The sequence below is a fragment of the Gossypium raimondii genome, chromosome 11, assembly GCF_025698545.1.
Source record: "Gossypium raimondii isolate GPD5lz chromosome 11, ASM2569854v1, whole genome shotgun sequence".
In the NCBI taxonomy this organism is placed as follows: Eukaryota; Viridiplantae; Streptophyta; class Magnoliopsida; order Malvales; family Malvaceae; genus Gossypium; species Gossypium raimondii.
This window is the reverse complement of record NC_068575.1, coordinates 61,331,222-61,343,770: the sequence shown is the minus strand read 5'-3', so window position 1 is coordinate 61,343,770 and position 12,549 is coordinate 61,331,222. Positions and strand designations below refer to the sequence as shown.

Below are 12,549 nucleotides of genomic sequence, written 5' to 3'. Positions count from 1 at the left end.
GCTTTAGCAATTATTCGGTGGAAAGCACACGTGATTTGCAGTAATAAAAACATGTTCATAGAAAAGCTTCAAGCTTGTATATTTCTGTTGATTATTAAACTTTTTTAATCACCACTAATAATTTCTCTCTTAATTTGTACGTGGACATGATTTTTCCATGTAATAATTTTATTATTTTCAGCATAAATAAGTATGTTTAATATAGAACTTCATTTCGAAAATCAAATCTACATAAGCCACCTACTAAGTTTACCTATGTTGGCCGTCGTGACAACACTGGCATTAAATTTGAACAATAGCAAACCTTAAAATGAAAAAGTTGACGTGTCTGTCCCCTTTCTCTTCCAAAATTCCTTAGAATTACAATATTATTATCATAATAAATAAATTCATAACTTCATATTTTTAAAACCCTGTTGACATTATGATCTTACAACTAGTATGTGAAAACAAGAATAGTTTTTGGATTTATAGCAATGAGATGTGTATCTTTCATTTCTATCTTTTAATCTTTATATAATTATTTTCTTTTAATTTGTGGAAGCTTAATACTTGTCGACTTAAAATTGCAGACAGATCCATATTTTCATCACCCTATTTTTAAAGCTTATCCCTGCATGTTGTGATCTTCCAGGTTGTACCCCAACCCAACGTGCCCACATGGGGTTTCACTGCCATGGCCCTTTTGCTCTATAAAAGCCTCGCCCTGCTTCAACATTTCCTCACTCAACAACACTTGCATTGAGTCTCTAAGATATCACTGCAAGAAAAAAAAAAAAAAACCAGACATGGCTTCCAACACTGTTGCATCCGCTGCTCTTCTTCTTACCTTGAACTTGTTGTTCTTCACTTTGGTTAGCTCTACCTACGTGCCTTGCCCACCACCACCAAAGAGCCACAAGCCTACCCACAAGAGCCCACCCTCGGCACCTAAACAGCCAGCCACTTGCCCCAAAGATACACTGAAACTAGGTGTTTGTGCTGATTTGTTGGGCTCAGTGCGCGTTGTTGTTGGACCGTCGAGGACCCAATGCTGCTCACTCATTTCGGGTTTGGCTGATCTCGATGCTGCTGTTTGCCTTTGCACTGCTATTAAAGCTAATGTGTTGGGGGTTAACCTAAACGTTCCTGTTTCATTGTCTTTGCTCCTCAATTCCTGCGAAAAGCAAATGCCTGCTGGTTACAAATGTGCTTAAGCAATGTTTGGGTTTTTCTTTTACGTGTTCTTTTTTTTTCTGGGCGTGTTAAATTTGGTGTTTTGATATGTCAAGGGTTAGATAAAATGGTTAAGGTCTCTTACCTTAACCAATACTCAATTCTCATCTATTTATACAATATTTGTCATGTTAGTAAGAAAGAAGGCTTCTCGCCTTCCAATCCATAAATTATGTATGTTACAAGTCAGTGAAACAATTGGATGAAAAAATAAGTTAATTTATATTTGTTTCATTTTCCTCTCAAATCTCTTTCTTTTTTCCTCATATCATGGACAAATATAGTATAAGCGTGTCTCTTCAATGACATGTAATTGTGCGATGCTATGGTCTGAAATTTCTTGTCTTGGGACTTCGACATGATCGAGCCAGTTCTTGCTTGTCTCAGATAAATTTAACCCAATTACGTACCTTCATAACTTCTATAAATTTATGTTATTCCCAAATTTTTTTTTAAAATATTTGTATTTGATATTTGTACTTAATTCATAGTCGAAAATGAGTATAGTAAAGATTCGTATAAATACTTGAAAAGCTTAAAACATCTAAACAAATCTGTATTGAATATATATTCATATATTTTGGTGGTTGAAAGATTATACAACATAAATTTTGATTTTATTTGTTATATAATTCATTATATATAAATTAATTAAGATAGAATATAATTATTAATTATATATTTGAGAGTTAGAATAATATGAATTTTACCTTAAAAAATAACATGAATTTTTAAATTTACAACAACTCTTTAAGTATTAAACTTTTCACATTTGGTAAAAGAACTTCTCCAATTCCTTTCAATTTGAAATTGAGTAAATTAAGAATAATTTACCACGACGTTAATATTTTTTGTCATTTGTACATAATTTTGATGGTATAATAACAAATTTAGCCATCGACGTTTACATATTTTGTTAATTTGGTCTTGATTCTAAAAATTCAATAAATTTAGTCTCAAAATTTACACATTTATAAAAATATTGCAAGCTAAATTTATTAAATCATGACCAATTTGATAGAATGTGTAAATTATACCAGTCAACTTTATGTAAAATTGATGAAAAACATTAATGCTGTGATTAATTGTCTTAATTACTTACTTTTGAAATTAACAAGGGTTAAATTGCTTCGATTTTTTTTAAGAAAGATTGGGGAGATCTTTTTACCCAAAAAAATCAAAGTCACCTCAAAACTAGAGATTCAACAAGTTAATCAGTTTGAAAATCGATCGTGAATGATAGGTTCGTATTGAAACAAACAATTACCGGCCCAAGATTGATGTTGAATATAAATATGTGTTTATTAATATTAAGTATATTCATTTTCATATATTTAGAAAACTTTACTTAATGAAGAGAAATCCATTTACACTGATATAAAAATGAAGTAGTTTTACACCCTTCCGTAATTTTTTATAAGATGAATACTTTAAAAACCAACCTTCATTTTCATGCTTCATTCATGTAGATCATGCAAGTTAAGTACAAATATCTTGATAAATTCAACAGTTGAAATTTTAAAATATATATCGTATAAAAATTATGACTTTAATTTTACACCAATGTAAATAGATATTTCTCCTTAATATATTTATATCAAATATGTATTTGACACAAATGTCAACTACTTAGAGAAAATGAAAAATGATTAGGTTATCACAAGGCTGTATTAAAAAAAAAATTTGTCCAAATGATGAGATTTATTGTAAGCCTGGGGTTTGGTCCACATTCTTCAATTATTGTTCCATTTTTGTCAAGCCAACTGGAAATTATGTGGGGTTTGTAAAATCTTGTGCTTGAAATCAGTATCTGTGGGCAGTGGCTCTCTAACAATAAACTAAAGAAGTATATCAAATTAGTTGTACTATCTTAGGTCCGAAATTTATTCGGAATATTTATATCTAATTATAAAAAGCTTGTATGATACATTGATTTTTGTTTTGCCGACGGGATGATGTAGGAAGCAAGTTGAAGGAGGGAGAAAAAAATGTATCATAGATCAACATCCATGAAAGGAACTTAATTGGATTTATTTGACATAATGAACAAAATAAAATTTTATGTATTTTTTCAATTACTTGATAAGTGAAAAAAAAAAAATCAACGGGAAATTATGACAATGGGTGCTTAATTTTCAGAGTCTAAAAAAGTTGCGGTGCAGGCAGGGAAACTATACAAAGCACTAAAAATGATATAATTATGAGATGAATCATTCCCCTCTTGGTCCACTCAAAAATACAGTGCTTGAAACACACTATTCATACTTGGGTTATTAATTATTATTTTATTATTATTAAGGGAGTTTTTGCAAAGTCTTTGCTCCTATTTCTTGTTTGTTTTTTCTTTCTAATTCTATATTATTCATACTTGGTTTATTAATAATTTGAAGAGAAATAAAAATCACGAATATGATTTATTTTTCAGAAAAATAATATTTTTAGTGTTTGGATGAATCAGTATAAAATATTTTTATTATTTGATGATTTCTGAAAATATTTCATAAAATTTGTTTTCAATTAAACAAATATACATATGAGATTTTCTTCTCTTTTCATTATTTAATTGAGTTTTTTTATATCTATAAATTTATAACATGACATAAATATATTTATTATAAAATATTATAGTGCAATTTCCTTTTAACAATTGAAGTTTATTTTAATCAATGTAGACATATGTAAACTTAATAATAAATAATGCTTAATTAAAACTTAATTTAAATTACATATATTACATATATGAGAGTACATATGAAGCTAAGCATTATTTAAACAAATACTGTATTCATTAAAATGTATTTAAAAATTAGATTGATTTTTAGTTTTTTCTCGATTAAAATTGTATAAATAGAAAAGTGATTACAAAAGAAAGCATGAAAAAAGGTCATGTTAAGTGATGGGTTCATAATGTCAAATGCCATTTGTCATTTTCTTAAGAAAGTACCACCTGCCCGTAACACGTAAAGTCTTTAATTTTTATTCTAAAAAGAATGATATGTGTAAAACTTACCACTTGATTCAAAATTTAACTTAAATCAAAAAATTGAAATTTAAAATTAAAAGAAATTGTGAAATTTAGGTCTTGAAAGTGATTTAATCCAATTTCAAAACTTTGAGAAAGAATTTGTCGTTGGAGGTAATAGGTTCACTATAATATTGAGAGACATTAATTTTTTAAAATGAAAAATTGACCAATTAACAAGAGGGTTTCTCTCTTCAATTTTAAAAAATTGTCTTTTAAAATTATCTAAAACTAACATTTTCTAAATAATTCTACTATTTGGTATATTCTTTAAAAAATGAAAACGAAAATTTAAGAACCATTGGAAACAAACAAAGGGTAAAGCATGGAAATCTGTGAAAATCTGAACTTTGCTCAGGAATCACGGATTGGACATTGAAGTTTGCAATCAACCCTACCATCTTCAAGGGAAAGAAAAAGTTTTTCAATTTAACTACTAAGTTTACATTTTCGCAATTTAATTTTAAAAAGTAATAAAATAGTTATTAAATTATTTGAAAATTTTTATTTAAATCATTAAAATTTTTTTATATTTTTTATTTAAGTTATTAAGTTTTTAAGATTTAAAAAAAAAAGCTAGCGAGTTCCAAGTAATGATTCGATTGGTATGATGGATCAATATTCATCAACAACTAATAGAACATATCTTAAATCTAAGTCGATCTAACAATCAATGTTGAAGATTGGAGAAGAAAATTGTTTAGATTTTGATTCACAGATTCACAATGTTCAAAATTGTTTCATGAAAATAAAACCTAAATTATAGAAGAGATAGGAAATAAGAGCTTTTGATTGGTGCAGGATGTAAATAGTGTGAACAAAGAAAGCCGTATAGTAGTGAATTCAACGGTCCAATGACTTTAATGAAATTTTTTTAATAATTCAGTGAACTTAGTTGTAGTTTACCCTTATTTCAAAATCAGATCTCTTGGAATCCTTCACCATTTCTTTTCAAGTACGTGTTGTTATATACTCTAAGCTATATTTAATTTCTTTGATCTAACACTGTCAAAAGCTCATGAAGAATAATCTTGTAACCCTAAGTTCAAGGGTTCGAGGTTTATTGCCATGCACGTTAATTTTTTTCGTCTTCTTGAATTTTCATGTTGATATTGTCGCCACCGTCAGTTTAGGCTTGTGTTATTTATACGCAGCCACATCCTCGGCCCTAAACCACCACGTGCGGCGACGGAGGTGGAGATAGGAGCAGCTCTCCTTACCCTCCTCATGGCTACCAGCCTGGGTTTTGCTAGGGTTTGTTTTCATGTAATGTCTATTTACTGACAGTTAAATCTTGCTTTTCTTGTTTCTAGTTTTAATGTAGGCATTTTAGAACCTTGTTAATCATTGATTAATACTGTCATACAGTTATGAGTTTGCATTTAGGTATAATTTCCTTGATCCACGTGTTTTAATCTCATTAATAGTTAAACATAAAAGTTTTAATTAAAAGATACATGCATGTGGGATATCAGTAAAACAAATCATTCCTGATTACAGATTTGACCTCATCAATGATTTAAATTACATTTTATCCGAAATATGATTATGTCTCGAAACCAGCTAATAATCTTCAATCATGTCTGCCTTTTATTTTTAATATTTTAAAATTAATATATAAATTATGATCTCATTTTTAGGGATATCAATTTAATTTTCTAATTTCATTGGTCCACGTATAAGCTTAATTAATTAACTAATTTGCATGGAAGTTGGATTTTTTTAATGTTAATTAAGTAGAATTATATAGGTTGAGTTGAAGATGACAGCTCTCAAGAATCAAGATCCTGTCATAATTAAGCAAAATTCATGTGTTCAGACCACTAGACTAGTTCACGGGTTCGAATTGGTGCTCTAAGACAGAGACATTACTTTCCAATTCTGCTTATGGAGATTCACATTGAATCCAGGTTTTATGACTGAAATTCTCGTGATGCCGTATTTGTGACATTAGTTCATTCAGTGTTTTAATTTTTTATATAAAAAACAAGTTAAACTTAAAGTAAAATTATAAACTTAAAATATCTAGCTCTACAAATCCTTAATTTTGCTATTCTAACCTAAGGCTTATTAATGTTTTATGTTAAACTTTTATATTTTTTTCACGTATCATATTTTAATATATAATAACAAATTTTCAAAACTTTCCATAATTTTTAATGGTTAGGTTTCAATACTTATTTGCTGGATCAAACTGTTAAATATTTCCCTCAATTAGTCTTTTAATAGTACTTAAAAGAATTTATATTAGTTAACGACTTTTTTTTCGTACTTCCGATTCAGGATGTATTAAATTTAGAATAATCAGAGTATTCACCATTCCAAATATGAGTTCAAATCGCGTTATTCTTTTACTTCAAAAAAAAAAAATCACATAATTAAGAAAGAGCTCAAACCCTCATTAATATCTTGAATTCTCAGCATATAGACGTGGGAAATAAAAAATGTTAGACAAGTTCAAGGAATCTTTGTCTTTTTTTGTGCAGTGAAATGAAAATGCTTATTTTTTTAATGTCTTTTTCTTTTTTTTTTTGGTTAGTTTTCACATGTGAGATTGCTTACATTTTACTCAGCAAATTCTCAGTCACGGACTCAATACTGTGCTTTGCAAATATTCTTTTTCTTGTTAATTTTGTTATCATTGCAAAAATAATAGATACTAGAAGACAAGGGACTAAAACATTTGAAAATTGTAATAATGATAGAGACATGTTGCATGTTGAGAAAAATAAAAAGAATAAAAATACGAATAAAGATTTATTATTCGTTCAAACTAGACTTGTTCACATACAAAATCCAATAGTAAAAGCAAGGGAATAATACAAGTCTTTTTCATGTCTTTTGGAGATAAAAAAACCCCAAAAGAAAAACACTTGAAGAGAAGTATTAAATTTATTCAGTATCCCTCCCTCACAAGGAAATTGAAATAATAAAGTTACAAATGAAAAACCGCCGGTTTACTGCAAATGTCGGAAACCGTAACTTTCAATAACCAAACACAATAAGGAAGACTAGAAAGAATGTTGGGAACAGTGAAGACTTAGCATTGGAAGTTGGAAGGAACATTCTTTGAGCAAACGTTGAGGAGCAAGCTAAGGGAAACTGGAATGTTAAGGTTGATGCCTAAGATGTTAGCTTTGATAGCGGTGCAAAGGCAAACAGCAGCTTCGAGATCGACGAGGCCATTAAGAAGCGAACAGCATGGCATCACTGGGGGTGAACCAGCAGTGGCATTGACTAAGCCAAGCACATTAGCACATACACCTAATTTAAGGGCATCTCTAGGGCATTTGCCTTGTGAAGATGGAGTGGGGGTGGGGTTGGGGTTTGGCTTTGGTTTAGGGGTGGGTGAATAGCAAGAACCACAAGCACTGACCAGGGAAAAGAAGAGAATGTTGAGTGCCAAAAAGAGGGCCATGGAAGCTGATCTTTTTGATGCCATTTTTGATCTTCTCTTAAAACCCTAGTGAACTTGCTTTCTTGGCTTAGAGTTAAAAGTGCAAGTGTTTTGGGGGTGGGGAACTTGGAGTGAAGGGGATGGGGGTTTTATGGTGTTTAAAACAAGGCTAGTCGGTTGTTTTTTTTATTAATGTTGGGTTAATTGATGAATAAAATCAAAATTTGAGGTGGCTGGTGAGATTTGGATGATTGTGATATTTGAGGTGGAAATTAGCACATTGCCATGTTACCATTGCTCCTATAAGATCAACATGTGGATCTGGCTTAAACATAGAATAATATGATTTGCAACAGTGATCATCAACAGTGGAGATGGCAGCGTTGTTTGAAGCTTTTTGTGTTTGCAAATTAATTATAATCGAAAAACGTGTTCACGGGTTTGAATTTGAATTTGGGGCTTAAGAGACACTTACCTCTCCTGAGATTCACATAGAATGGATGGATGTAAAGAAGGCATGGTATGAAGTTGTAATTTTATGGGATTGTATGAAATTATGATTCCATGTTATCCCTATTTCTTTATAACAAGAGAATGACAAATCAGATTTTTCTTCCTGATTTTTAGTTTCATACAATCCTTTCTCATGGATGTATTATCGATTTTCTCTCTCAAAATATAGGTTTAAGTTATTTACATATATAAAATACAACATCATTTATATTAAAATATTTATCAAATTTTAATTTTAGGTATCAATAAAATAATGGGATGTGATTTGATTTTGTAGACTCATTCATATCTTATCTTTAATTAAATTATTTTTAAAAATGGATAATTAAAATAAAAATAAAAATAAAAACTTTGGGTTGTACAAAAATATTTCCCATTAATGAAGTGTTAAACTTTCCCATTTAACCAACGGGGTCATAGCCAAAAATATTTTTAGGGATCAAGATAAAATTATAAAGTTTTAGAGGGTCAATTGGTAAAAGATAAAAAATTAAATTAAATTAAAATAGTTTCAGAGGGGCTAAAAAGAAAATTTTTTCATTAGTCAAAGGGCGAAAAAGGTTTTAATTGAATAATTGATTAATGAGACTAAAATTGAAATTATCCCAATCAACCAAAAAAAGCAAGGATATGCCTGCCCATATTTTTTTTCAATAGTCGAATGGCTAAAAAGGTATAATTAATTAAAAGGAGAGGCTAAAATTGAAATTATCCCAATTAACCAAAGAGGAAGGCTATGCCTGCCCTTGGCTTCTTCTTCTTCTTTTTTTTTCTTTCCTGAATGCTTCGCCCATTTGTATTATTTATGTATTCTGTAATGTTATAATGCTGTAAATTTGAACTTTCCCGAGAATATATATATATATATATATATACTAATATTCAACAAGTTCAGAGGATAACCATCATCAATATGTTGAATTATCGTGATAATGCTGTTTAGTGGAAATCAAAATGTTAAGCAATTCCAAGGAATCTTTTGCCTTTATCAGCATTGAAATCAGCTTTATTTTTATTTTTTATTTTTAGATTTTAATGTGATACCGTGTTAAAAGTACTATGGAGGTCTTTATATCAAGAGTTGAATTGCATTTTACATCTCTACTAAAAGAGTAAATTAGTCCCTGTATGTTTGATCAAAGAATCAAATTGGTCATTCTATTAAAAATTTCATTCATTTCTACTGTTAAAAATTTGTCCATATATGTCGGTTATTTTGTTAACCACACTAATTTTTAACAATAAAAGTGGATTAAATTTTTAATGAAAAGATCAATTTATTGTTTGATATTGTAACGATATAAAAACTAATTTATTTATTATTGAGTAAATAATGACAAAATACAATTTAAGTAGTTGTAAATGCATTTCAGCTTATATTGTATTTATTACAATTGCGACTGTAATAGATTTTATACTTCAATCATTAGAGGTAAATATCAATTATGGATATTTATGATAAATCATTAAATCATTAGAGGTAAACTAAGCAAAGGGTTAGTGAAGCAAAACATTAAATCATATAATTTCGTTAATTTTCTTTTCCTTTGATCCAAACATAGTGTTAATTACCATTATTATTTAAATTTCTACTCTCCTCAAGATTTGAGAAATGTAATTAAGAATAAGATACATTTTGGACGTTGAAAAAATGATTTAATTACGGTACAAATATGAAATGGGGCTCATATTAATAAATTGATAAATAAACAAGGAATAAATTAACGAGCTAAATAATACAAGTCTTTCCATGTTCTTTGGAGTTATAAAAAACTTCAAACAACACTTGAAGAAAAGTATTAAACTTATTCTATATCTATCCCCCACGAAGAAATTAAAATTACAAATGAAAACACATTAAAACAATGAAGTTATGGCATCATAACTTTAAAAAAAACCAAACACAAACCATAAAGAAGTTGAGAAAGAATGTAGGGGAAAATCATTGACTTAAACTAGCATTGGAAGCCATAAGGAACTTTCTTTGAGCAAACATTGAGGAGCAAGCTAAGAGAAACTGGAATGTCAAGGTTGATGCCTAAGATGTTAGCTTTGATAGCGGTGCAAAGGCAAACAGCAGCTTCAAGATCGACGAGGCCATCGAGAAGGGAACAGCATGGCATCACTGGGGGTGAACCAATGACGGGCTTGACTAGGCCAAGCACAGTAGCACATACACCTAATTTAAGGGCATCTCTAGGGCACTTGCCCTGTGAAGATGGGGTGCTGGGGTTGGGGTTTGGCTTTGGTTTATGGTTAGGTTTGGTGGGAGGGCATGGGGCAGTAGAACTGACCAAAGAAAAGAAGAGAATGTTAAGTGCCAAAAGGAGAGCCATGGAAGCTGATTGTTTTGAAGCCATTTTAATCTTCTCTTAAAACCCTAGTGGCTTGCTTTCTCGGCTTAGAGCTAAAAGTAGAAGTGGTGGACGATGTGGGACTTGGAGTGAATGGGAAGGGGGGGGGGGTTTATAGTGTTTACGAGAAGGCTAGTGGGTTATTTTTTTAATGTTAGGTTAATTGATCAAATTGTAGAATAAAATCAAATTAAGGTGGCCGGTGAATTTTTGGATGTTTGTGATTTGTGAGGTGGAAATTTGCACATTGTCATGTTACCACTGCCCCTATATTTTATGCTTTGCGATAGTGATCATCTCAAAAAACTTCAGCACTAAAAAATATAATTGTAAGTTCCAAAAATAAATAATAAATTTTTAAAAAAAAGGTTCTGATTAGTAGATACAGCTCGACAAATCAAGTTGTGACATTATTAACTAATGAAAATTTCGTTGCATCATAGTTGTGGTTTTTTTAATGTTAATTAAGCACACAAATATATAGGGTTGAGTTGAAGATGGCAACTCTCATGATTTCTTCGAAGATTTTGTGTTTGTAATCGAAAAATGTGTTCACGGGTTTGAATTGATGCTTAAGTAGTCTAGAGATACTAACATTTCATTTCATCTTTAGGGTTTATTCACATTGAATCGAGCTTGAAAAGTCCACATTTTATCTCTCAAAATATAGACTTAAGTACTTGAACTTGTAACAATTATAATGTCGGTAAAAGATTTTTAAAAATAGTGATAGTTAAAAGAAGGGTAGATAAGTAATGAGAAGTTGGGTTGTATTAGAAAGATGGATTAGTTTATATATATAATGATTCAATAAAAATATATTATATAAAAATTAAAGATACATGATTACTCATATATATTGGGTAAACTATACCGGTGTCATCTAGTTATTGATAAGTTCCTTCTTTTTTTGTCATTTAACTATGAAAAGTTATAAAATACAATTATTCAACTTTTTTTTTCACCAGCCATTAAATTACTAATGGGATAATTTTTACGATTGGCATAATAGTAACTTTAACCCTAAACATTTATACATTGTGTAAATTTATTTTTTAATTTTTTTCTCTGTGACATTGAGAGTTAATTCTAAAAGAATGACAATAGATGAAAATTATTATATTAGACTTTTGAGTATTTCTATTTTTTGTATATTTTTTTATCAAATTTAGCTGATAAATTAGTTTTTTTAATTTTTAAAGTTTTTAGGTTAAAGGATAATAATGAAAGCAAAGCTACAAAAAGATCAAATTACATAATGTGTAAACGTCAAAGTTAAATTTTTTAGAATCAAGACTAAATTAACATGATTTATAAACGTTGAAGGTTAAAGTTCCAATCTTAAAAGCTACCACATCATCTTTCAGTTAGTCATTTAACAAATGTTGACAAAAAAAGACAAAATCGAATAGTTAGGTGGTCATTTTGTAACTTTTCATAGTTGGGTAACCAAAAAAGAAACTTACCAATAGTTAAGTGACTACCAATGTGGTTTACCCATATATTTTTTAGTTTAACAAATTTGATATTGTCATTATTGAGTTGGTGTCACTTGTGATATATCAAACTTAGTTAAGGATTTTATTATAGTTTATAGATAGATAATATGAAATGATTTATATTAGAATTTTCTTAAAAAATTAGTTTTAGGTTTCGATAAAATAACCTCATGTCAATAATTTATAGACATAAAAATATTATTATACATTTGTTCATATCTAATGACATTTTAACTCAGTATAGGTTTGATTAAATTATTTAGAAAATAAATAGTCAAAATTTTGAAAAAAAAATTAAAAATGTTGATACTTAGAGCTTATTAGGAAAAATTCATAAGTAAACCAAAAACTTGGGTTATACAAAGATATGATTCTTTTATAAATATCAATTTTGGACTCAACAATTGTCACCAGAGCCTCCCATTAAACACACCTAGTAAACACATTTCTTAATGCAAAGTTGCAAAGGAAGCTTGAGAAATCTTTCAAACTGCTCATGAAGGTACAAATACAGTAAAACAATCAAAGTTGCAGATGCTCACTACTAAA

At 29.4% G+C, this 12,549-nt stretch overlaps 3 protein-coding genes across 3 annotated transcripts; 1 reads left to right on the top strand and 2 right to left on the bottom strand.

The window, feature by feature from the left end:
* The first annotated feature begins 702 nt into the window (after positions 1-702).
* Positions 703-1,438, top strand: LOC105801945 (14 kDa proline-rich protein DC2.15). The gene has a single exon (XM_012633308.2). The coding sequence runs from the start codon at positions 789-791 to the stop codon at positions 1,194-1,196; it is 408 nt and encodes a 135-aa protein (XP_012488762.1). The 5' UTR covers positions 703-788; the 3' UTR covers positions 1,197-1,438.
* Positions 1,439-6,981: 5,543 nt separating this feature from the next.
* On the bottom strand, positions 6,982-7,774 carry LOC105801951 (14 kDa proline-rich protein DC2.15). Its single transcript, XM_012633313.2, has one exon. It carries the CDS (start codon positions 7,677-7,679, stop codon positions 7,278-7,280), a length of 402 nt encoding a protein of 133 aa, XP_012488767.1. The 5' UTR covers positions 7,680-7,774; the 3' UTR covers positions 6,982-7,277.
* Positions 7,775-9,802: 2,028 nt separating this feature from the next.
* Positions 9,803-10,572, bottom strand: LOC128034938 (14 kDa proline-rich protein DC2.15-like). Its single transcript, XM_052624427.1, has one exon. It carries the CDS (start codon positions 10,505-10,507, stop codon positions 10,103-10,105), a length of 405 nt encoding a protein of 134 aa, XP_052480387.1. The 5' UTR covers positions 10,508-10,572; the 3' UTR covers positions 9,803-10,102.
* Positions 10,573-12,549: the final 1,977 nt, after the last annotated feature.